At 69.1% G+C, this 21774-nt stretch overlaps 3 protein-coding genes across 4 annotated transcripts; 2 read left to right on the forward strand and 1 right to left on the reverse strand.

Moving 5' to 3' along the window:
* The first annotated feature begins 131 nt into the window (after positions 1-131).
* HINT2 (histidine triad nucleotide binding protein 2) lies at positions 132-1328 on the forward strand. Its single transcript, XM_066988758.1, has 5 exons — positions 132-243; positions 612-746; positions 843-947; positions 1021-1093; positions 1190-1328. Exons 1-5 carry the CDS (start codon positions 178-180, stop codon positions 1279-1281), a joined length of 471 nt encoding a protein of 156 aa, XP_066844859.1. The 5' UTR covers positions 132-177; the 3' UTR covers positions 1282-1328.
* Positions 1329-3437: 2109 nt separating this feature from the next.
* On the forward strand, positions 3438-5240 carry SPAG8 (sperm associated antigen 8). The gene is made up of 7 exons (XM_048052313.2): positions 3438-3601; positions 3754-4105; positions 4279-4453; positions 4546-4591; positions 4677-4791; positions 4885-4947; positions 5025-5240. Exons 1-7 carry the CDS (start codon positions 3453-3455, stop codon positions 5157-5159), a joined length of 1035 nt encoding a protein of 344 aa, XP_047908270.1. The 5' UTR covers positions 3438-3452; the 3' UTR covers positions 5160-5240.
* A 258-nt stretch (positions 5241-5498) lies between these two features.
* On the reverse strand, positions 5499-15839 carry NPR2 (natriuretic peptide receptor 2). Of its 2 annotated transcripts, none has more exons than XM_066988749.1 (22): positions 15034-15839; positions 11325-11524; positions 11123-11236; positions 10334-10469; positions 10142-10236; positions 9923-10055; positions 9712-9796; positions 9501-9621; positions 9088-9162; positions 8885-8962; positions 8573-8677; positions 8346-8417; positions 8093-8252; positions 7849-8004; positions 7599-7767; positions 7365-7511; positions 7024-7147; positions 6832-6900; positions 6571-6745; positions 6378-6476; positions 6177-6268; positions 5499-6077 (listed from the first exon to the last, which is right to left on the reverse strand). In XM_066988749.1, exons 1-22 carry the CDS (start codon positions 15788-15790, stop codon positions 6015-6017), a joined length of 3225 nt encoding a protein of 1074 aa, XP_066844850.1. In that variant the 5' UTR covers positions 15791-15839; the 3' UTR covers positions 5499-6014. The 2 variants fall into 2 exon arrangements, with proteins under 2 accessions (XP_066844850.1, XP_066844851.1); XM_066988750.1 differs by lacking the exon at positions 15034-15839 and adding an exon at positions 11661-12234.
* Between the last annotated feature and the right edge of the window lie 5935 nt (positions 15840-21774).

The following is a 21774-nucleotide window of genomic DNA, read 5'->3' on the forward strand; positions in this document are numbered from 1 at the left end:
GCGCTGCACGGATCCGGCTGGGTGCCCGCAGCGCGCCCCGCGTGGGCGTCCCCCCCTCCCACCCCGGACACGCGTGGGCGCAGGGGAAGGGGCGCGGGCGCTTTAAGGCGCGGGGGAGGGGCGTGGCGGAAGCCGGGGGGAGGGGAGGGGAGGGGCGAGGACGCGGACGCGCGCGCCATGGCGGCGGCGGTGCTCGCGCGTGGGTGGGCGCGCGCCTGGGTGGCGGGGGCGCGCCTGGGGCAGGTGGGCACGCGTGGGGAGGGGGGGGCGTGGGACAAAGGGGGAGGAAAGGGGGGCGGGGGTGGGGTAAGGGGAGGGGGGGAGGGTCCTGCTCCCGCTTCCCCACCCGTGCAAAGTCCACGAGTGGGCGTGCACACACACACACACACACAGCCCCCTCCCCTGCAGCGTGGGGACCCACGCGTGTCCCCCACCTCGCCAGCTTCCCCCCCTCGACCACCCCCATGCCCGCCCCCTGTTGCCCCCCGCATGTCCCTGTGTCCCCCCCCCCCCCCACCATGTGTCCAAGCCCTCGGGTGTCCCCGTGTCATATCCCCCCCCCCCCACGCGTGCCCTGTTGTCACGCCCCTCCCCCCCCCGTGTGCCCCCAGCGCCCCCGCAGCGGGCAGGACGGGGAGGTGGGCAAGGCGCAGCGGGCGGCCGCCGGGGCGGGCACGGAGCCCACCATCTTCAGCAGGATCATCGCCCGCACCGTGCCGGCCACCATCCTCTACGAGGACGACAAGGTAAGGGGGCAGCGGGGACACGCGGGCCCCCCCCCCCGTGGGCCAGTCCCCACGGGGGAGAGTGGGGTCTCACGGGGCTGCACCCCCTCCCCGCAGTGCCTGGCCTTCCGCGACGTGGCCCCGCAGGCGCCCGTCCACTTCTTGGTGATCCCCAAGCGCCCCATCCCGCGGCTGAGCTGCGTGGAACCCCAGGACGCCCAGGTGAGTGGGGGTTTGGGGACACGCGTGGGGGCAAGGGACACGCGGGGCTGAGCCTCCTGCCCCCTCCCCGCAGCTCCTGGGGCACCTGATGGTGGTGGCGGCGCGCACGGCGAAGGCGGAGGGGCTGGAGGACGGATACCGGCTGGGTGAGTTGGGGGGTGTCCCCTCCCCTGTGTCACCTCCCCGCTGCCACCCCACGGGTGACACCACCCCCCCTCTGACCCCCGTCCCTCTCCCGGCAGTGATCAACGACGGGAAGCACGGCGCCCAGTCCGTCTACCACCTGCACCTCCACGTGCTGGGGGGGCGGCAGATGGGCTGGCCCCCCGGCTGAAGCCCCCCCGGGTCACCCCCCCCAATAAAGCTGCTCGGGTACCCGCAGTGGCTTGCTTGGCTCTGTTTTTTGGGCACGGCCCCGGTGCGCTCAGGGGGTGGTGAAGGCTGTGCTGCCTCTTATCTCAGCCTCCACACGGGCGGGCCTCCACTGTGAGATCCTCCCCGTGCGCACCGCAGAGCCCCCGTGCACACACCAGTGTGCAAAGAGTTGCACTGCACACCCCAGGCCCCGCTGTGCGTGCACCACTGTGCAAAATGCTGCATTGCACACCCCAGATCCCCTCTGCCAGCACCACTGTGCAAAATGTTGTGTTGCACACCCAAGGCCCCACTGTACGTGCACAATGCACGATGAATTGGACACCCCAGTCCCCCCCATACATGCACCACTGTGCAAACTCTTGCGTTGCACACCCCAGCCCCCCCGGTGCATGCACCACCGTGCAGGACACATTGCCCTGCACACCGCAGGCCTCCCTGCGTGTGCACCGCAAGGCACAACACATCGCGTTGCACACCGTAGAGCCCCCCGTGCATGCACTACTGTGCAAAACACCACGTTGCACACTCTGTACCCCTCTGTGCGTGCACCACTGTGCACAACACGTTGCATTGCATGCCTCAGGGACCCCCCCGTGCATGCACCACCGTGCCGGACACATCACATCGCACGCCCCAGAACCCCTGCATGCGCAACACACGCACGCAGCGCCGTACCCACGCGGTGGCACCAGGCCACACGGCCACGTGCAGGGCAGCAGCGGGGCCACGGCCGGGCGTCCGTCGGCTCCCTGCCCCGTGCCTCCTGCTCCGGCCGCTGCTAAATTTAGCGTGGGGCCGGCGCTGGCGCAGCGCGCAGCCCACCTGGCACCGCGGCGCGGCCGCCTGGGCCCCCGCCAGGCGCGCAGGGACCGCAGCCGCCGGGGATAATGTGGGGTCTGTTCGGCCGGGTGTCGCTGCCGGCTGCTCTTGGGGCCCGGCTGGGGGGCTCACGGGGGTGTGTGTGGGGGGGGGGGGTCCCTGCTCTCTGCAGACCCCTGCTCCTGAGCACCCCGTTAGTGGGGGCTCCCCCCCCCCCAAGTGACTGGCCAAAAGCTGCACTGGACCGTGCAAAACGGGGGGGGGGAAGGAAGGGGGAATAAGGGGGGTCACCAGCATTGTCCTGGGGGGGCTCCCTAAAAAGTGTGCAGGCTACATTAGCATTGTGTCTCCCCCCACCCCGTGCCGGGGCGGGCGAGGGGCCCAGGGTTGTTTTCGTTCCCTAGCCAAGGACTATCGCAAATGACGCAAGTTCCCCAAAGAGAATGGGGGGGGGGGGGGGGGGGGGAGGAGGGGGGTGGATGTGTCAGCGGCACGCTGCGCCCAGATGTGCTCCAGCTCCCGCTGCCGGGCCCCAAGCACAGGGCTCCCCGCGGGGTGCGAGGGGGCCGCTGCTGGCCCGGAGCAGAGGCACGTCCCCGGGGGGCGGGGGGGGGGGGGCGGACACCGAGGCTAAGGGCACGGCGCGGGGGCCTCCCTGCTCACCCCCAACCCCAGGCACGTGTGCGTGCCCCCCCCCCCGCCGCTCCTCTCTCCCCAGCTGCTCGGCAGATGGGCTCGCAGCAGCCGCAGCCCCGGGCCCCTCCGCAGGGCTGCCGGCACGGACGGCCCCGGCTTCCCCGCCCCGACGGCTTGGCCCGGAGCCGAGCTCCCGGGGCGGGGCCGTCCCCGCTGGGCCGCGGGGGTGAGACGCGAGGCCGGCCAGGATAAACAGAGGCCCCAGCGCCGGCAGCGCGGTGGCCCGGCCGGCGCACACCGCAGAGCGCTGCAATAACAGCCCGGGGGCCGCCGCCGTCAAAGGGCCCTTCTTCTGCACGGCGCCCGTCGAGGCTGGCGGGGGGGTCGGAGAGCGGGGCTGGCGTCCTGCAGGCTTGTGGGGGGGGAGGGGGGCAGAACGGGCCCTGCCCTGCCTATCCCGGGCCGCCACCGCCCGCCCCGAGGCGCGCAGCGGGCGCACACCGCCCCCCGATCGCCCCCTGGGGGCTCCGGCACCGCACGTGGACGGAGCGCGCGCGCGCGCCGCTGGCCACGCCCCCTAACCCCGCCCCTTTACCCCTCCGGCCACGCCCCCTTGCCCATCTCCCGCCACCTCGCCCCACTCTGTCCCCGCCCCCCCGAGGCTCTCCGCCAATGGGAGGCCCCCCCGCGCTCGGCTCCGCCAATCAGCTGGCGCGGACGGCGTCTGCCGTCCCCATGGAGACGGAGCGGGGCGCGGGAGAGGAGCCCCCGGGCCCGGCCATGGAGCCCGGGGCGCGGCGGGGGACGGAGACCCCGCGGGGGTGGGCACCGGGGGGGTGCTGGGGAGGGGTCCCCGGGTCTTGGGGGCACCTGGGGCTGGGGTCACCAAGGGGGCAGGGGTCACCGGGGCGGCACCAGGGGACACGACCCCGCTGCCTGTCCCCAGTGTCTCCGTCTGTCCCCGTGTGCGCAGGGTGGCTCTGACCGGCCGCGTGCCCCCAGGGCATGGGGGGGATACCGGGGACGTGGCCCCCCCGTGCACGGTGAGGATCCGGCGGGATGTGCTGCTGCCCGTGGTGGCCCCGTGCCGTGGGGACACGGCCGAGGAGCCCCCCGGGGTGGTGGTGGATGGGGGCGAGGAGCACCAGGAGATGCTGGACACAGGTGAGGAGCACCAGGAGCAGCTGGTGGCCACGGCCGAGGAGATCCCGAAGGTGTTGGCCATGGCCAAGGAGCCCCCCGAGGCGCCAGCCCCGATGCCAGTGGAGGAGCCAAGGCAGGTCATGCCCCGCGGGAGCTGCTTGATCCACAACTGGCAGGAGGAGGTAACCCCTCAGACCCGGCCGGGGGGGGGCTCTGAGCCCCCCGGTCTTCAAATAGGTGCGGGCAGGGGACAGCGTGTGCTTAGGGACTGCTGGTGGGGTTGAACGCACCTGGGGGGCTCGGGGAGGGGTCGGTGCACACCAGGGGAGGTGCTGGAGCCACGCCGTGTCCCCAGAGAGCCACCAACGACCTGGACCGGGTGCTGGCACCGGAGACGGGCAGCGAGGGCTTCGTCCACCGGCACGGCCACCGCGGGCTGCTGGCCCGCCAGCCACCAGCCCAGCCGCCCCCCAGCACCACCTCCAAGCACGCCTTCCGCCCGCCCCACAGCATCCCGATGCTGGCAAGAGGTGGGGCCGGGGGTCCCCACCCCAAAAATAATTACGGGGGAGCGAGGTGCCGAGGGGCACGCCGCGGTGCTGAGGGTGCCGCCTCCCCGCAGGGCAGCGGGAGGCCATGCTGGAGCTGATGCTCTACCAGAAGTACAGGTGAGCCTGCCCCTCCCCAACCCCAACCGCGGTCCCTGTGCTTGGGGACCCCAAAATTGGGCAGCGGGGGGGGGGGGTCCCGCAGGCAGGAGCTGCTGGAGGAGACGTGCCCACCCCGTGCGCCCATGGAGAGGCTCTCCACCACGCACCGGGATTTCCAGGCGGGGGGCTTCCAGCCCACGCCGCTGCCCACCACCCAGGTACCCACCCCACACCTCGCACCCCACGAGGGGTCTCCGAGCACGCCGCCCCCCCTCCCCGGCTGACATCGGGGCTCCCCTTTTCCGCCGCAGCCCCACAACTACCACACGGAGCAGCCCCGCAGCTTCTGGCTGGAGCAAGCCCGCAGCGTGCCCGTGAGTACCCGCAACCCGCCCTGCCCGCGGGGACAGCACCCCCTGCTCACGGGGGTCCCCGCGTCCCTCCCCTCCAGGGCGTCACCTGCATCCGCACCGGGGACAGCCCCTTTCGGAGGAACGCCGCCTTCTCCACCCCCATCGCCGAGTACCTGGAGCAGCCCCTGCCCCACGTCGCCGAACGCTACGGGGTGCGGCCGAGCAAGCAATAAAGAGCAGGCGGTGTCCCTGTGCTACGGGGTGCGGCCGAGCAAGCAATAAAGAGCAGGCGGTGTCCCTGTGCTGCCACCCAAGGGTGTCCCTGTGCTGCCACCCAAGGGTGTCCCTGCGCTGTCACCCAAGGGTGTCCCTGCCACGGCTGTCCTCAGGGCAGGCTGTGGGACGGGGGACCCCGACAGCCTACCCACCGCCACCCCCAACTGCGGCACGTCCCCAGGGATGTGTCCTCTCCCCGTGCCCGCAGTGCGTGACGCGTGTCCCCGTCCCCGTCCCCGGGTGGGATCTGGGCACAACCAGCACCAAGCTCGGAGCCCCCCAAAGCAGACAGCGGCGCTGGGGGCAGTTTGTATTTCAACAAAATAGTCTGCGCGGACGCCTATATTTACACCTGGGGAGGGGGTATTTACAGGACCCGGGGGGGGGGAGGGCTATGTACAGGGGGAGAGGGGGAGGCACGGGTGGGAGCAGCAGGGTCTGAGCCTGTCCTGCTCCCTTTGCCCCCCCCCCGGGGAGGGGGTGACACGGGCGCAACGAGGGGCTGAGTACTGAAAAGAGAAGGCAAAGTGCCCTGCGGGGCAGCCAGGCCCCAGGGGGCGGCTCAGAGCCCGCCGAGCCGAGGGGTTTTGGGGGGTGGAGGTGGGGATCGGGACCCCGAGAGGCTTTGGGGAGGGGGGTGTTGGGGGTCGAGGCCGGTCCGCCCGCTCCGTGGGGCAGCGGGAGGCTCGGGAAGGCTTTGCTGGTGCTGATGGGGGGGGTGACAGGCGGTGCCGTGGCCACTGCGCCCCGCACGCCCCAAACCTGCTCCGGTGCGCCCCGGGGGCACGGGGGGGCTGGGGGCTGCGCCAGGCTCAGACGACTTTGGGGTCTTTCCTCTCGCCCAGCAGCCAGTAGGTCCGCATCTTCCCCTTGCCCTGGGGGTGGAGGGCAGTGGTCAGACCCCCTCCCCCGGACCCCAGCCCGGGGGGGTGTGTGGGGGGGTTGTAGGGGTGGCTGGCACCCGGCACCCTCACCTTCATCTCCACGTCTCCGCGCAGCTCCAGCTCGAAGCAGCCGAACTCATCCAGGACTTCTTTGGTAGTGGAGGAGACGTGGATCTTCAGGGCTGGGGGTGCGAGAGCGGGGGGGGAAATAAGGCCGTGGCCGGGGTAGCAGCGGGATGGGACCCACGGTGCTCACCCCCAAGGCCAGGCACTGCCGTCCCCGCGGCTCACCCTGCCCGTTGGACTCCATGCGGGACGCCGTGTTCACCGTGTCCCCGAAGAGGCAGTACCGCGGCATCTTCAGCCCCACCACTCCTGCGCACACGGGGCCTGGGGAGGGGGGGGGACAGGGGACACGCTCAGGCCGGGACGGGGCGGTATGGGGCGGGGGGGGGGGCACGCGGACAGCGTCCGGCAGGCTCACCGGTGTGGATGCCGATGCGCAGGCGCAGCTGGTCGTTGGGCCGGTGGCGGATCTTGAAGGTTTTGACGGCCTCCAGCAGGGCCAGCGCCATGCGGACGATCTCGTGGGCGTGCAGCTTGCCGTTGCGCACCGGCAGCCCCGACACCACCATGTAGGCGTCCCCGATGGTCTCCACCTGCGCGGCACCGGGGACACGGTGAGCTCGGCTCACCCTCGCTGCCCCCGCCGCGCCACCCACCCCCCCGGCCCCGCGCCCCTCACCTTGTACACGTCGAAGTTGTCGATGATGGCGTCGAAGCAGGTGTAGAGGTCGTTCAGCAGCGTCACAACCTGCAAGGAGCAGGGATTTGGCTCCAGCCCCGGGGATGGCGCTGGTGGTGGTGATGGGACACACACACACACACACACACACACACACAAACCCCCCGGCCCACCCCCGCCCCTGCTCCCCACCTGCATGGGGGTGCTCTCGGCCGACAGCGCGGTGAAGCCCACGATGTCGCTGAAGTAGATGGTGACGCTGTCGAAAGCCTCGGCTCGCACCGTCTCGCCGCGCTTCAGCTGCTCCGCCACGGAGCTGCCGGGGGAAGAGGGGACGGTGGGTGCCGGGGGGCCGCCGGCACGATGGGTATCCCCTCCCCAAAATCCCACAGCCTGTCCTCCCCGCTCCCCCTTGCCAACAGCGGCACAGGGAGCCGGCGGGCACCCCCCGGCCCCACGACGAGCGCTCCAGCCCCGCATCAGGCACCCCGGCCCCACGGAGGGCACCCCGGCCCCATCTCGCCCCCGCTCACTGGGGCAGGATCTGGTACAGCAGGTTCTCCGCCTTGCGCTTCTCCTCCAGGTAGGCTTGCGTGCGCTCCTCCACCAGCTTCTCCAGGTTGTTGGCGTACTGCTCCATGCGCGACAGCAGGTTGTCCAGGATGCTGGTGCTGCCCTCCCTGCAGGGACACGGAGGCCGGCGGTGGGGACACGCACGCACACCCCGTGGGACCCCCTGCCCGACCCCAGGCTCTGCCAGCACCCACTTGTTGAATCTGCGGATGAAGATCTTGATCTGTCCGAAGTCGGGGCGCTCGGCCGGCTCCTGCGCCCAGCAGCGCTCCATCAGCACCGCCAGCTCCTCGCTGTGCACCCCGATGTCGATGGAGGGGCGGAAGAAGGGCTTCTGGCTGTTGCGCACCTTCTGCACGATCTCTGCCCGGGGAGCAGGGGCTGATGAGCACGAATCCCCCCAAAAACCCACCCCACCCCATAACTCGCCCCGGCCCCCCAAACCTTTGGGGCTCAGGTCCATGCCCTCGATGTAGAAGGGGCCGTTGCGCAGGGCGATCTCCTGCACGATGATGCCGAAGCTGTAGACGTCAGCTTTCTGCATGCCCTGCGGGGGCAGCCGGCCCTTCTGCAGCAGCTCCGGGGCTGTCCACAGCTTCTCTGGTGGGACACGGCCACGGGATGGTGAGGCAGGGCCACGCCGTGCCCCCGCCACCCGCATCCCCCGTCCCCTGTGGCGGGCGCTCACTGGCGTAGAGGGCGTGCGTGTCCTCGCCGTCGCAGGGCGATCGGAAGCTGGCCAGCCCGTAGTCGGTGATCTTCAGCACGAAGCGGCTGTCCACCACGCAGTTGGAGGACTTGAGGCTGCCGTGGTGCCCGATGATGCTGTTGTGCAGGAAGGCCATTCCCTGGGGGGGACAGAGAGGCGGACGCGGTGAGGTTGGCACCCTCCTCCCTCCCCGGCATCCCCCTCGTCCCAGCCGTGCGCCCGGCTTGGGTACCTTGACGATGTCGTTGATGAGCGAGTAGCGAAACATCCAGTCCAGGTTGATGCTCTCGTTCTCCAGGATGTCCTGGGGGAGGCAACACGCCGAGCGCCGGGACGGTGGCACCGGCACCACCCTCACAGGGTCCCCATGGCCACCCCATCCCCGAAATCGGAGCCCCCCCCCCCCCTTCCCCAGCTCACCCGACCCCCACCCCGTGTCCTCCCCCCTCGCCCCGCTACCTGCAGGCTGCCCCGCGGGCAGTACTCGGTGACGATGCAGATGTTGGGGGGGTCGATGCACGCCCCGATGAAGCGCGTCAGGTGGTTGAACTGGATGTCCCGCATCTGGGGAGGGGGGAACGGGCAGCGTCTGGATGCAGGGCACCCCCGGACACGGCCCCGCTCCCCTGGGTACCACCCACCGTGGCCACAAAGCCGCAGGGACCCCCCTTCATCCCCCAGCTGGGGGTGCCCCCCAGCGGTCCCCCAGCCCCGCCGTCCCCCAGGAGGGGACCCCGCGCCCCCCCATTGGGGTGCCCACCCCACACCTACGTGTTTCAGCTCGAAGAGCACCTGGCGCGTCAGCTCGATGCGCTTCTTGTTGACGTGCTTGATGGCCACCACGTTGCCCTTGGGGGCAAGGGAGAGAGAGCTCAGCGCCCGCCGGGAGGATGTGGGGAGGGGAGCGAGGTGCCAGCATCACACCAGGGGTGTCACCAAGGGGGGGCTCGGGTGGTGTTGGTGCTCGGACTGACCTTGAAGTGCCCGGTGTTGGCGAAGATCTGGTACTTGCCGTGGGTGGTCATCAGGGAGCCGTAGCTGGAGCCACGCTGCGGGGAGGGAGGGTTAGGGACGGGGACCCCAAGGAGGGGTGACAGGCACCCACGGAGCTGTGCGGGGACAGCCAGGGGTGTGCAGGGGGTGGCGGGGGACAGGTTGTGGTGCGTAGGGCCAGCACCAGGTCCGCACGCTCCGTAGCAGGGGCTATAGGACGAGGTACGGTGCGCTACGGGGCACGGATAGGGGATGCGTAGGGGACGGATGGCTGCAGATGATGGGTGCAACGTGGCTGTGGTTTTGTAGGGGATGGAGCGCCATGCAGGGGCAGGACGGGGGCGGGGGACAGGGACAGGACAGGGCCAGCGTCATGGGGGCTGGTGGCTCTCACCAGGGACAGGGTGAGCCGGCTGCCCGCTCCCTTGTGGTACCGCTCGGCGCTCCCAAAGTGCAGCTCGTCCCAGCGGATCCTCCACAGCATGCTGGCCAGCTCCTTCTCCAGCATCAGCTTCCTGGAGGGGACACACACACACACACACGGGGGGGGGGGTCAGGATCCTGCCCCCCAGCACCCAGGCACGGCCCCCCCAGCCCCAACCCACCTGAAGATGAGGAAGCTGGAGATGCCGAACATGACGAAGGTGAGGCCGGTGCCCAAAGCCACGATGGCCAGCGTGGAGAGGGGGGCTGCAGTGGAATGGGGGGGGACACACTGTTAGCACACCTCTCGGGGAGCCCATAGCCCCCCAGGGAAGGACACTGGGCACCCAGGGACCCCCAGGATGCCAGCAGCAGGGGGGGGCATGCACCCACTTTTATCGCAGGAGGGGTCATCCACGTCGAAGACGCAGGGCGGGTTGTCCAAGGGGGGGGCCCCCTTCACCCAGCGGATGGGACGGCCCAGCCAGCGGATCTGCTTCTCTGCGCCCGAGTAGTGTCCCACCACCTGGGCAAAGAGACCTGAGCATGGAAACCCCCTCAGCCGCCCCCCCCCCCCCAGCCCCCTGCAGGACCCCCGGTGCCGCCCCCCACCTCGTACTGCCCGCTCTCGGGGTCGCTCATGGCCCACAGGTTGAAGTCGGTGTCCCGGTCGTTGTTGCCGTCCATGCTCACCAGCCCCGTCACCCCTGCGGGGACAAGAGAGACCCCGGTGGGTGGGATGGGGACCGCGGGACCCAAGCCCCCAGACCCACTGCCAAACCCCCCCCCTCCCCCAGCAGCTACCCTGGAACTTGCGGTCCCGCATCTTCTCGATGAGGTGGGTGGCGTTCTTCTTGGAGCCGCCCTCCCGCAGGGTCTCGTTCAGCACCATGGCGTACAGCAGCACCCCGTCGTAGAAGCACCCCGCCACCAGGTTCATCTGCCGGGAGGGACCTCAGCGCAGCACGCACCCCCCCGCCACCCCACAGCCCTGCACCGGGGCCCTGCATGCCTCCATATACCCACTACCCCACACGGGGGTCATGCAAACCCATGCAATCCCATAACCATGCACCAGGGCCATGCAAACCTCCCTAGCCCCAAAACCCCAAACCACAGGGCCATGCCCACCTCTGCAACCCCATAACCCCAAACTGGGGCCATGCACACTCCTGCAGCCCCATAACGCAACACCCGGGCCACGCACACCCCTTCAGCCCTATAACCCCACACTGGGGCCATGCAAACCCCTACAGCCCTATAACCCAACGGTGGGGCCACGCACATCTCCATAGCCTCATAACCCCACACCAGGGCCATGCAAATCTCTTTAAACCCATAACCATGTACCGGGGCCACACAAACCCCTACAGCCCCATAACCCCACACCGGGGCTATGCGAACCCCTTCAATCCCATAACCGTGCACCAGGGCCATGCACACCCCTGAAAATCCACAACCCCACAGCAGGGCCACGCACACACCCTGCCGGGATGGCAGCGCACCACACGTGGCTGCTCCCACAGCCACCCCACAGCCCCATAGGGACGGTGCCCCCACCCCAGCCCCCGGCAGGCAGCGGGATGCGCTCACCAGGGAGTAGTTGAGCTGCACCCCGAATTTCTGCTTGGCTCGCAGGATGAGCTGCGTTTGGAAGTGCTGGTACTCGGGGTTCTGGGGCTCGTAGTAGGTGATCACCAGCACGGTCTGCAGGACGGCACAGCGCCCCGTGTCACGCACGGGGGCCACGCTGGGCACGTCCCCGTCCCCATCCCCATACGGAGGCGCAGCTCACCTGGAAAGCCTCGCGCAGCCCCGAATCCTGTCCCGGGCCCTGCTGCCAGGGCTTGAAGGCATCACGGGCAGAGTCCCCCCGCAGGCTCTCCCCGAAAACGTCCACGTAGAAGAAGACGTAGTCGCCGTTGGTCAGGTTCTCGCGCTGCGCCAGCTGCATGATCCGGCGCAGCATCTCCGGCGGCCCGCAGAGGTACACCACTGCGGGGGCACAGGGCATCAGGGGGGCACCGCTCCCTGCCCCACGCTGACCTCATCACGGGACATCCCTTGCCCGCCCTGACCCGCCTGTGCCACGTTGGGCACCCCAGAGAAAAAGGGGAGCTCCCACAATTACCGGTTGCCCCTGTGCACCCCACCCCGGTGACGCCACCGTCCCGGCTCTGGGGGCTGCACCGGCTGTGGGTAGGGGAAAAACGGGTCCGGGAGAGGCGGCGAGGCTGTGCCCCGGAGGCCGTCAGCCTCTGCCCGGAGGCCGCTGGGGAATCCATGCCGAGGAAAAGGACAAAAACATGTTTGGGTTTGCGGTCGGTCGTGCGGCAGGAATGTGCAGGTTCCCAGATTCCAGCACCTTCGGCGGGCCGCGGCATTAATTGGAAACAGAGCATCTGCTGCCGGGACCCGGGCGGCAAGGGGGTGCCCGGGCCCCGTCCTCACACCCCTCCGACCACAGCCCCGCTGCCAGGGGCTCCGACGGCCCCGCCGGGATGTCCGAGCGGGTGACACGTGGGGCTGGCCGCGGGCATCGTGTCCGTGGGGCTGGCTGACCCACGGGCTGCGCCGGAGAGTGTCCGAAACCCCCCCGAGCGGGGGCCCTCCTCACCCTCGTGGAGGGCCAGAGCGGAGGCTCCTGCCACTGCCTCCTCCCTCCCCCCGGAAAACCAGGGCCCCCGCTCCAGCCAGCCTGGCTGGGAACCCGGGATTGAGCAACGGGGGAGGAGGCGGCGGGCGCCGGAGGAATGTCACGCTCAGACGCTGGCCCCGGCGCACGGCCCTCCCGCCCCGGCCCCATCGCGGGCACCAGGGGAGGGCTCGGGGGCAGCGGGGGCAAAATAATAATAATAATAATTAAAAAAAATAAAAACAGACACAAAAGAAGAAAAAAAACATGGGGAACGCGGTGGGGTGGGGGAAAACGGAGGTGATGAGTGCGTTGGGATCGGTGCTGGTGGCAGGGGGGCCGCGACAGCTGGTGGCAGATGGTGGCACAGCCCCACGGCGGTGACAGACGCCCGCCCGGTCAAAGGGCAGGGGGGCGAGGGGGGCACACGGCACCCGAGTGGCTCCCGGTGTGGGATGCGGGGCTAACGCAGGGCTGGCGGCGTCAGGGGAAGGTGCCCGGGCCCCCTCCTCCTGCCCGCCCGTTCCCCCAGGCGGAGGACCTGCGCTCCGCGGGCAGATGCTCCGGTAATTCCCTGCGCCGCGGCTCTAATTATATCAGCGCTCTCGCAAGCGGCGGCAGGGACGTGGGCCCCTGCACGTCGCCCAGGCCCCTGCCAGAGGGACGATGGCAAGCACCGGGCGGCCGCACGCAGGCGCGGGGCAGGTGCGTGGCGGCCCCGCTCTCGAAGGTCCCCGCTCCTCGGGGCTGTGAGCCTCACGGGTGAGGAGCTCCAGCGGGACGCGCATGGCTGTCCCCAGGCTCTCCAAAGCCACGCTTGGGAGATGGGAGCTGACACCCTGCGGTGGCACCGAGGTCCTAGGGATGTGGGGTCCCTCGCCAGGGCAGCCCCAGGGGACCCCCATCCTTGCCCACGCCTGGCGTCCTCCACCTCGATGCGCACCGGGGCGATCTAGGGCCGCATTCAGCCTTTGTCCCCGCGTGGTGCCTCGTCCCAACCCCACTCAAAGCCCCCCATCCTCAGCCCCGAAGCCCCAGGGCGCTGAGCTCCCCGGGCCGCGTCCCCCGCTGCCCCATCTGGCTCCGCTGGTCCCGGCTCGATGTCCTCCTTAATGACACAGCATCTCAGCATCCATTAAGGAGCCGCGCGGAGCGGCTGCCTCCAGGATCGATACACCCCGCTCATCAATAATGGAAGAGCGAGAGTCAGGCTGCCCTTGCTCTCCAGCTGCCTCCGTAAGCCCCTCCATTTCCTCCCGGCCCGATATAGCCGCTCTCCCGAGGCGACAAATTGATTTATACTCCCCCCCCCCCACGGCACCACGGTGGGGCCGTCCCCAGCCCCCTCCCCATCCATTCCCCACGGTCACATCCAGGGACCGGCACGGGGCAGGGGGCTGCAACCTCCCCCCCGAGCACGGCACGGCCACCTCGGCATGCCGGCACCGGAGCCACCGCCAGCGCCGCCCGACAGCTGGCCACGTCCACACCGTCACCCTCCGCCTCCCCGCGGTGCCCGGGTCCAGCCTGCCCCTGGGGACACCCCGACCCCGCTGGCGCCCGGGCTTGCGCCGGAGAGGGCAGCGTGGCCCGAGCCACAGCGCGCCACCAGGGCGCCCCCGTGTCCCTCTGCCCGCTCCCATGCCACCCATCCCACCAAGGGGCGGGGGTCCTGCATGGGGTGAGGGGGGTGGGGGGCTGCGAGCGGGGGTCCCGTGGCTGGGGGGGGCTTCCACGGGGTCCTGCTGCCCCCTCAGCCCTGCTGTGACCGTGTGCGCTCACCCCTCACCGTGCCCTATACCCACGGCACGCTTTGCCCACGCTGCACCGTGACCCACAGGGGTCACACTGCGTCCCCTGCCCCTCGCCGTGCCCCACAGAGGTCCCACTGTGGCCCCCCCCCGCTGTGCCCCACATGGTCCCACTGCCTGCTCGTCCCCTTGCTGTGCCCCACACGGGTCCCACTGTGCCCCCAGCCCCATGCCATGCCCCACATGGGTTGCACTGTGCCCACTCCTCACCGCACCCCACATGGGTCCCGCTGCGCCCCCACCCCTTTGCTGTGCCCTGTATGTGTCCCACTGTGACCCTGTCCCCTTGCTGCGCCCCACAGGAGTCCCACTGCACCCCCATCTCCTTGCTGTGCCCCACGCGGGTCCCACTGCCCCCCTGGCTCTTTGCTGTGCCCCACAGAGGTCCCACTGTGCCCACCCCTCACTGTGCCCCACAAGGGTGACACTGTGACCCCAGCCCCTTTGTTGTGCCCCACAGAGGTCCCACCGTGTCCCTGTCCCCTTGCTATGCCCCACAGAGGTCCCAGCGTCCCTGTCCCCTTGTCGTGCCCCACAAGGGTCCCGCTGCTCCCCTGGTCCCTCGCTGTGCCCCACAGGGGTCACACTGTGTCCCTGCCACCTTGCTGTGCCCCTCACAGTTCCCACCGTGCCCACACATTGCTGTGCCCCCCACAGGTCCCACTGTCCCCCCCACCCCCTTGCTGTGCCCCACAGAGCTCCCGCTGCGCCCCCCTGCCCTTGCAGTGCCGCATACTGGTCCCACTGTGCCCACCCCTCGCTGTGCCCCCCACAGGACCCACTGCGTCCCCATCCCCTCGCTGTGCCCCCCACAGGTCCCACCGTGCCCACCCCTCGCTGTGCCCCCCCACGGGTCCCGCTGCGCCCCCATCCCCTCGCTGCGCCCCACACACATCCCACCGTGCCCACCCCTCACCGTGCCCCCCCCACGGGTCCCGCCGCGCCCCCATCCCCTCCCCACGCCCCACGCTCACCCCACCGCTCCCCCTGCCCCTCTCCGCGCCCCACGGGACGTTTTTACTCCCCCCGCACCCCACGCGCCCCGCCACGCCACGCACCGCGCCCGCTGGCCTTGATGAAGTGGATGGCGGTGTCGGCGCCGCCCTCGTCGGGGGAGTAGATGTGGTGGCGGACGGTGAGGTTGCTGCCGTCCTGCAGCTCCTGGAAGACGCCCTCGATGGTGAAGTAGTAGGGCCGGTCGTCGGTCTTGCGGTCCACGTAGAGCAGGGCGGCGCGGGAGCTCCAGTTGAAGTGGGCGTGCAGGTGGGAGACGAAGGCGCCCAGCTTGGGGGCCGAGGGCCCGGTGCGCACGGTGGTGCGGTAGTGCTCGCGCTTCTCGCTGAAGCCCACCGCCACCGCCCCGGCCGTGATGAGGGGCAGCCGCCAGTGCGAGGCGAAGCGGCCCACCGAGGCGGCGGGGTAGACGCACCCCGGCCCGAAGAGCACGTCGGGGTCGTGGTACAGCTTCAGGTCCACGGCTTTGAGCGGCGCCACGTACTCGGAGCACGCGCCCCCCAGCTCCGAGCTCATGAACTCGACGCGCACCGAGAAGGGCCGCGGCAGCAGCGGCGGCTCCCCACGCTGCAGCGCCTCCAGCGCCAGGCTCAGCGCCGGTTCCACGCGCGGCCAGGCCCACGCGTAGCTCACGTTGCGCTCCGGCAGCACCACGGCCACCGTCAGGTTGGCGACCGCCCCGTCGGGGGACGCCGCCGCCGCCGCCGCTGCTCGCCGCCCCCCGCCGCCGCCGCCGCCGCCGCCGCTGCCCCCCGCCGCCGCCAGCAGCGCCGCCAGCACCAGCGGCAGCCCCGGAGCCATGGGCCCCGCCGGCTCCTCCGCCCGCGGATCCTGCGCCCGCCGCCGCCGCCGCCGCCGCCTGCGCCTCCCCCGGGCGGGGCCGCCCCGGACCGGGCAGCGCCCCCCCGGACCGCCCCGTCCCGCCCCCGGAGCCGCCGCCGCCGCCACCGCCCGCCCCCACGGGGAGAGGGGAGAGGGAGGAGGGGGCGGCCCCGCCGTCGGGGAGGGGGCTGGAGCAGGGGGGGCTGAGGAAAGAGGGGGTGTCCGGGTTGGGGCGGGGGTGGGGGGGGGGCTGCGGGGTGGGGGTGTTGGGGAAGGGGTGTGCTGGCTCCGGGGGCTCCAGCAAGAGGGGATTTGGGGGAGAGGGTGTACAGTGGGAGGGGGTTGGGGAGGGGGTGCCCCGGCTCCGGAGGTCTTCAGCATGAGGGGGTTTTGGGGGGAGGGGGGTACAGGCTCCAGGGGTCTCAAGCACGAGGGGATTTGGGGGAGAGGGTGTACAGGCTCCGGGAGTCTCCAACGTGGGGGGATTGGGGAGGGGGTGCCCCGGCTCCGGAGGTCTTCAGCGTGAGGGGATTTGGGGGAGAGGGTCCACAGGCTCTGGGAGTCTCCGATGTGGGTGGATTGGGGAGGGGGTGCCCAGGCTCTGGGGGTCTCCAGCGTGGAGGTGCCCAGGTTGCAGGGGTCCCCATAGCAGGGGCGTTGGCAAAGGGTTGTCCAGGCTCCGGGGGTCTCCAGCGTGAGGGGATTTGGGGGAAAGGGTGTCCAGGCTCCAGGCGTCTCCAACATGTGGGGATTGGGGAGGGGGTGTTCAGCATGAGGGGACTGGGGAGGGGATGCCCAAGTTCTGGGGGTCCTCCTTGTGGGGGGGATTGAGGACGGGGTGCCTGTGTTCTGGGGGTCTCCAGCACACAGAGATTTTGGGGAAGGGGTGTCCAGGCTCTGAGGCTCTCCAATGTGGGGGGATTGGGGAGGGGGTGTCCAGGCTCTGGGGCTCTCCTGCATGAGGGGATTTTGGGGAAGGGGTGCCCAGGTTGTGGGTGTCCCCAGCACGAGGGGATTTGGGGAGCTGAGGGAAGGAGTGTCCAGGCTCCGGGAGCCCCCAGCATGAAGGGACTGGGGAGGGGATGCCCGAGTTCTGGGGGTCCCCAGAGTGGGGGCGTTGGGGAAGAAGTGCCCCAGCTCCGGGGGTCTCCAGCACGAGGGGATTTTGAGGAAGGGGTGTCCAGGCTCCGGGGGTTTCCAGTATGTGGGTGCCCAGGCTGTGGGGTCCCCAGCTTGGGGGGTCCTGGGGGTGCCCAGATCTCTGTGTCCCCTTGGGGTGGTCCCTGTGGATTCGGGGCGCAGGATCCCACCGGGGCTCTCGGGGGGGTGGGGGGGCGAGCGGTGGCTGCGGGGCAGGGACAGGCGGGGCAGGGGGCGGCCGGGGGGGCGGCGGGGCCCCCGCAGGGGGCAGCGTGCCCGCCCCGCATTCCTCGCATTCCCGGCCCGCCCGCGGTCCCGTGGGGCGGGCGGGCAGCGGGAGCCCCGTCCGCCCCCAACACGCAGCCCCCCCACCCGTGCCTGCCCCACGCGGGGGGACATAGAAGGGGTTGGGACCCGGTGCCGAACTTCGGGGTCCCAGACCCCTCCAGGATTTGGGGTAAAAAGGGGGGGGGGACGAAGCGCGGAGCCGCGGGCGCGGCACCCCCGCTCGTCCCGCCGGTGCCACCCCGCAGGTGTCCCCGCGATGAGTGACACGTCCTCGGCCAGCCGGGGGATTGGGTTGCCGGGTATAAATAGCCGCGGGGCGGCGAAACCCGAGCGGGAGCATCCGAAACCTGGCCAAAAATCCACCCCCCCCCACCCCCGGCACCTTCCCGGAGCGCCCCGTGCTGGCGTCTGTGGGCCGCCAGAGGGGGCCCGGGGACCGGCTCCTGCGCCCAGGGCGCACGGAGCTCCCACGGGTGACACCGCAAAGGGGCAGCAGGGGACGGGTACCCTCGCGTGGAGCCGGTCACCCGTGGGCTCCGTGCCCCGCCAGCCCCCACGGGCACGTGGGGACGGTGCCCAGGCGGATTTTTGGGTGTTTGTGCCTCGCCTTCCCCTCGGAACTTCGCATCCCGGACCCGGAGAGTTTGTGCCAAAATGTTCCCGTGGGGCATGCTGCCAAAACTGTGCCCCAGGTGTCCCAACGGGGAGGGCTTGTCCTTGTCACCCTGCTTCCCCCACCACCCCTGGAGCGCAGAAAATATATTAAAAAAAAAATAAAATAAATGTTTTTTCCGCCTCCTGGAGCTGGCGGGCTGCAGAGCCCTGCCAAGCGCCTTCACCTCTGCACCGAGAGCGGGGCCAGAAACCTGTCAGCCCCGGGAGGTGGCTGTGAAAGGCACGCCAGGCACCGGCAGTGGGTGCCTCCGGGACCGCCGGCTCCACCGGGCTGGGTGGAGGAGCTGCACCGGGAGCCACCACGCCGGGGACACGCGGTGCCGCGGCATGGGGACCTCTGGAGATACAGCGTGATGAGGGCAGAGGGGACGCGGCTTTGGGTTCCCCGTCTGCTCCCCATCAGCTCCAAAGGCCACCCGGTCCCTGCTGGGTGAGGAACATCTCCAGAAGTTTGGGGTGGCTTTGGCCAGGAGGTCACGGGCCGCGGCGTCAGCGGGGCTGGGCGCCGGCACGCGGGGCGACCTCTGCGTTTATGGGCTTCGTGCGCTGCAGTTGTCAGGGTAACCCGGAGGACTCGTTGTTTGTGTTTGGGTTTGGCGTGCCAACAGCGGAAAAAATGGAGCAGAAGCGAATATTTTAAAGGGAAAAACGTGGGTAATGCGGCAGCTCTGCTGCTCCTCGGGTTCAGGGCAGGTTCAGGGCCACCATGCCCCAGAGCCAAGGAGGGGCCCTACGGGTGTGGGGTTGTGAGGGGGGTTGTGGCTGGAGAAGGGACGTGTGGAGCAGTGGGGCTGTGGTTCTGCTGCTGAAGAAAGGCCAGCAAATGTCTGCGGGAGTCCCCCAGGACCTGAAAAGCCCCAGCGTCCCCTGCAGGTGTCCCCTTCCCTGCACCCTGCTGAACTGGTGGTGCCACCAGCCCCAGTGGTGCCACCTCCTGTGGTGGCACCGACAACCTTGTTGGTGCCATCAGCCTCATGGTGGCACCTGAACCAGTGGTGCCACCAGCCTCACTGCTGTCACCAGACTCAGTGTTACTACCAGCTCCATTGGTGCCATCAGCCCCAGTGGTGCCACCACTCTTGACGATGCTACCAGATTCATTAGAGCCACCAGTCCCAGTGGTGCCACGTGCTGCGGTGGTGCCACTAACTGTGAGGCCACCATCCTCACTGGAGCCACCAGCCTCTGTGGTGTCATCAACCTCACTAGTGCCACCAACCCTGTTGGTGCCACCAGCCTTGATGGTGCTATCAGGCTCATTGGTGCCACCAACCCTGGTGGTACTACCAGCCCCATTGGTGTCACCTGCCCTAGTGGTGCCACCAGCCCCAGTGGTGCTACCAGCCTCATTGGTGCCATCAGATTCGGTCGTGTCACTAGATTCAGTGGTCCTACCAACCCCACTGGTGCCACCATACTCAGTGGTGCTTCCAGCATCATTGGTGCCACCAGCCCCATTGATGCCGCCAGCCTTGTTGATGCTGTGTTAGTGCCACCAGCTTCAGTGGGGTGACCAGCTTCATTGGTGCCACCAGCCTCAGTGGTGCCATCAGCCCTGCTGGTGCCACCAGCCTCAGTGGTGCCACCAGCCCAAGTGGTGCCACCAGCCTCAGTGGTGCCATCAGCCCTGCTGGTGCCACCAGCCTCAGTGGTGCCACCAGCCCAAGTGGTGCCACCCACCCCATTGGTGTCACCAGACTCAGTGATGCTACCAGCTCCACTGGTACCACTAGTCCCAGTGCGCCACCAGGCTCATTGGTGCCACCAGCCTTATTGATGCCATCAGCCCTGTTGGTGCCACCTGCTGTGGCGGCACCACCAGCCTTGTTGGTGCCACCAGCTTCATTGGTGCCATCAGCCCAAGTGGTGTCACCCGTCTCATTGGTGTCACCACAAAATGGTGCCACCAGCTCCATTGGTGCCACCAGCTCCATGGGTGCCACCAGCCCCAGAGGTCCTGCTGTGCTGCCCCCGTCCCAGCACCACTTTCTCTGCCACGTGCACCCGCCCTCGCCTTGGCCCCAGGCCTGGCAGGCTCGTGGCACTTTCTTGGACAGCGCGGCTCCTGCGGGGCCTGGGACCGATCTCCCAGGGTTATTTCTGACTCACAGGGCAGGAAGCGTTCAGGGGTTTAAGCCGAGATGAATAATGTGCTCATTTCCTTGTGCCGACTACAAAGCACCTGCTCCGGGGGATTTATGGAGTGCCGGTCTCTCGCGCCCGCGGCACCGCTGCCCGCCCGGATGTTTTTATTTTCCCGGGATGGCCGCCGGGTGCCAAGGCCTGTTTTCCTAAACACCCCGCGCCCTCCCGTCACGTTTCCCGTGAGAGGAGGCCGAGGGCAGCGGTGCCAGCGGCGAGGGTGGGGGGGACACCTGGAGTAACCCCCGGTGCCAAAGCCTGGCCCGAGGCAGGGCAGGGAGCAGGGTGCCTGCGGGTGCCGCTGGGAGCACCGCAGGAGCCACGGGAGGTGCTGGAGCCCTGCCGGGAGCGGTGGCACCGGGGTGCAGGAGGCAAAGCGGGGCAGCGGGGGGAGGGCTGGGCCCCTCTGCGGGCAGCCAGGTGGTGTGACATGGGGAGGTGGCACGGAGCAGCCACCGGTGGGACAAACAGGCTGGGGAGGGCACGGGAGAGGGTCACAGAGCCATTAGGGTTGGAAAAGACCTTCACGATCATCTGGTCCAACCACCCCCCTACCCCACTGTCACCCGCTAAGCCCTGTCCCTAAGCACCACGTCCAATCTCTCCTTGAACACCCCCAGGGATGGTGACTCCACCACCTCCCTGGGCAACCCGTCCCAATGCCTGACTGCTCTTTCTGAGCAGAAATGTCTCCTCATTTCCAACCTGACCCTCCCCTGGCTCAACCTGAGGCCATTCCCTCTGGTCCTATCACTGGTTACGTGTGAGAAGAGGCCGACCCCCAGCTCCCCACAGCTTCCTTTCAGGCAGTTGCAGAGAGCCACAAGCTCTGCCCTGAGCCTCCTCTTCTCCAGACCAAACACCCCCAGTGCCCTCAGCCGCTCCTCACAGGACTTGTGCTCCAGGCCCTTCACCAGCTTCACAGCCCTTCTCTGGACACGCTCCAGGGCCTCGATGTCCTTCTTGTAGCGAGGGGCCCAAAACTGAACACAGCACTCGAGGTGCGGCCTCACCAGAGCAGACTATGGGGGACGATCACCTCATCCAGCTGGGAACCAGAGTGCAGGGGGACAACAGGGTTGTTGTGACCAAAGTGCAGGACGCGACTCTTAGCCATGTTGAGCCTCCTCCCACTGGCCTCTGCCCATCCATCCGACCTGCCCAGGTCCCTCTGCAGAGCCTTCCTACCCTCTGGCAGATGAACACTTCCCTCCAACTTGGTGTCATCTGCAAGCTTACTGAGGGTGCACTCAATTCCCTCGTCCAAGTCACCTATAGAAATATTAAAGAGGATGGGTCCCAACACCGACCCCTTGGGAACACCACTGGTGACCGGTCACCAGCTGAATTTCACTCCTTTCACCACTACTCAGGCCTGATCCCCCTGATTGTCCTGCAGATGCTGTGTGATTGCATTCACGATGACCTGTTCCATCACCATTCCTGGCACCGAGGTCAGGCTGACGGGCCTGGAGTTCCCCAGGTCCTCCTTACGACCCTTCTTACAGGTGGGCGCCACATTAGCAAGTCTCCATTCATCTGGGACCTCTCTGGTTGACGATGGCTGCTGGTAGATGACGGAGAGTGGCCCAGCAATCACAAGTGCCAATTCCCTCAGCACCCTAGGGGATGGAGAGGGAGAGGGGTGGAGCATTGTCAGAGAGAAGGAGCGTGTTGGAAAAGGGTGGAGCATGATGGGGAAGGGTGGAGCATGATGG

Source organism: Anser cygnoides, chromosome Z (assembly GCF_040182565.1).
Source record: "Anser cygnoides isolate HZ-2024a breed goose chromosome Z, Taihu_goose_T2T_genome, whole genome shotgun sequence".
NCBI classification, from domain to species: domain Eukaryota; kingdom Metazoa; phylum Chordata; class Aves; order Anseriformes; family Anatidae; genus Anser; species Anser cygnoides.

Coding starts and splice junctions, on each gene's coding strand:
- HINT2 (XM_066988758.1), top strand. CDS start 178: ATGGCGGCGGCGGTGCTCGCGCGTGGGTGGGCGCGCGCCTGGGTGGCG. Junction 948..1,020: donor TGGAACCCCAGGACGCCCAG/GTGAGTGGGGGT, acceptor CCCTCCCCGCAG/CTCCTGGGGCACCTGATGGT. Junction 1,094..1,189: donor GGAGGACGGATACCGGCTGG/GTGAGTTGGGGG, acceptor CTCTCCCGGCAG/TGATCAACGACGGGAAGCAC.
- SPAG8 (XM_048052313.2), top strand. CDS start 3,453: ATGGGAGGCCCCCCCGCGCTCGGCTCCGCCAATCAGCTGGCGCGGACG. Junction 3,602..3,753: donor GGGACGGAGACCCCGCGGGG/GTGGGCACCGGG, acceptor CCGTGTGCGCAG/GGTGGCTCTGACCGGCCGCG. Junction 4,792..4,884: donor CGCCGCTGCCCACCACCCAG/GTACCCACCCCA, acceptor TTTCCGCCGCAG/CCCCACAACTACCACACGGA.
- NPR2 (XM_066988749.1), bottom strand. CDS start 15,790: ATGGCTCCGGGGCTGCCGCTGGTGCTGGCGGCGCTGCTGGCGGCGGCG. Junction 8,963..9,087: donor CCAACACCGGGCACTTCAAG/GTCAGTCCGAGC, acceptor CTTGCCCCCAAG/GGCAACGTGGTGGCCATCAA. Junction 8,678..8,884: donor TGCTCTTCGAGCTGAAACAC/GTAGGTGTGGGG, acceptor CCCCCTCCCCAG/ATGCGGGACATCCAGTTCAA.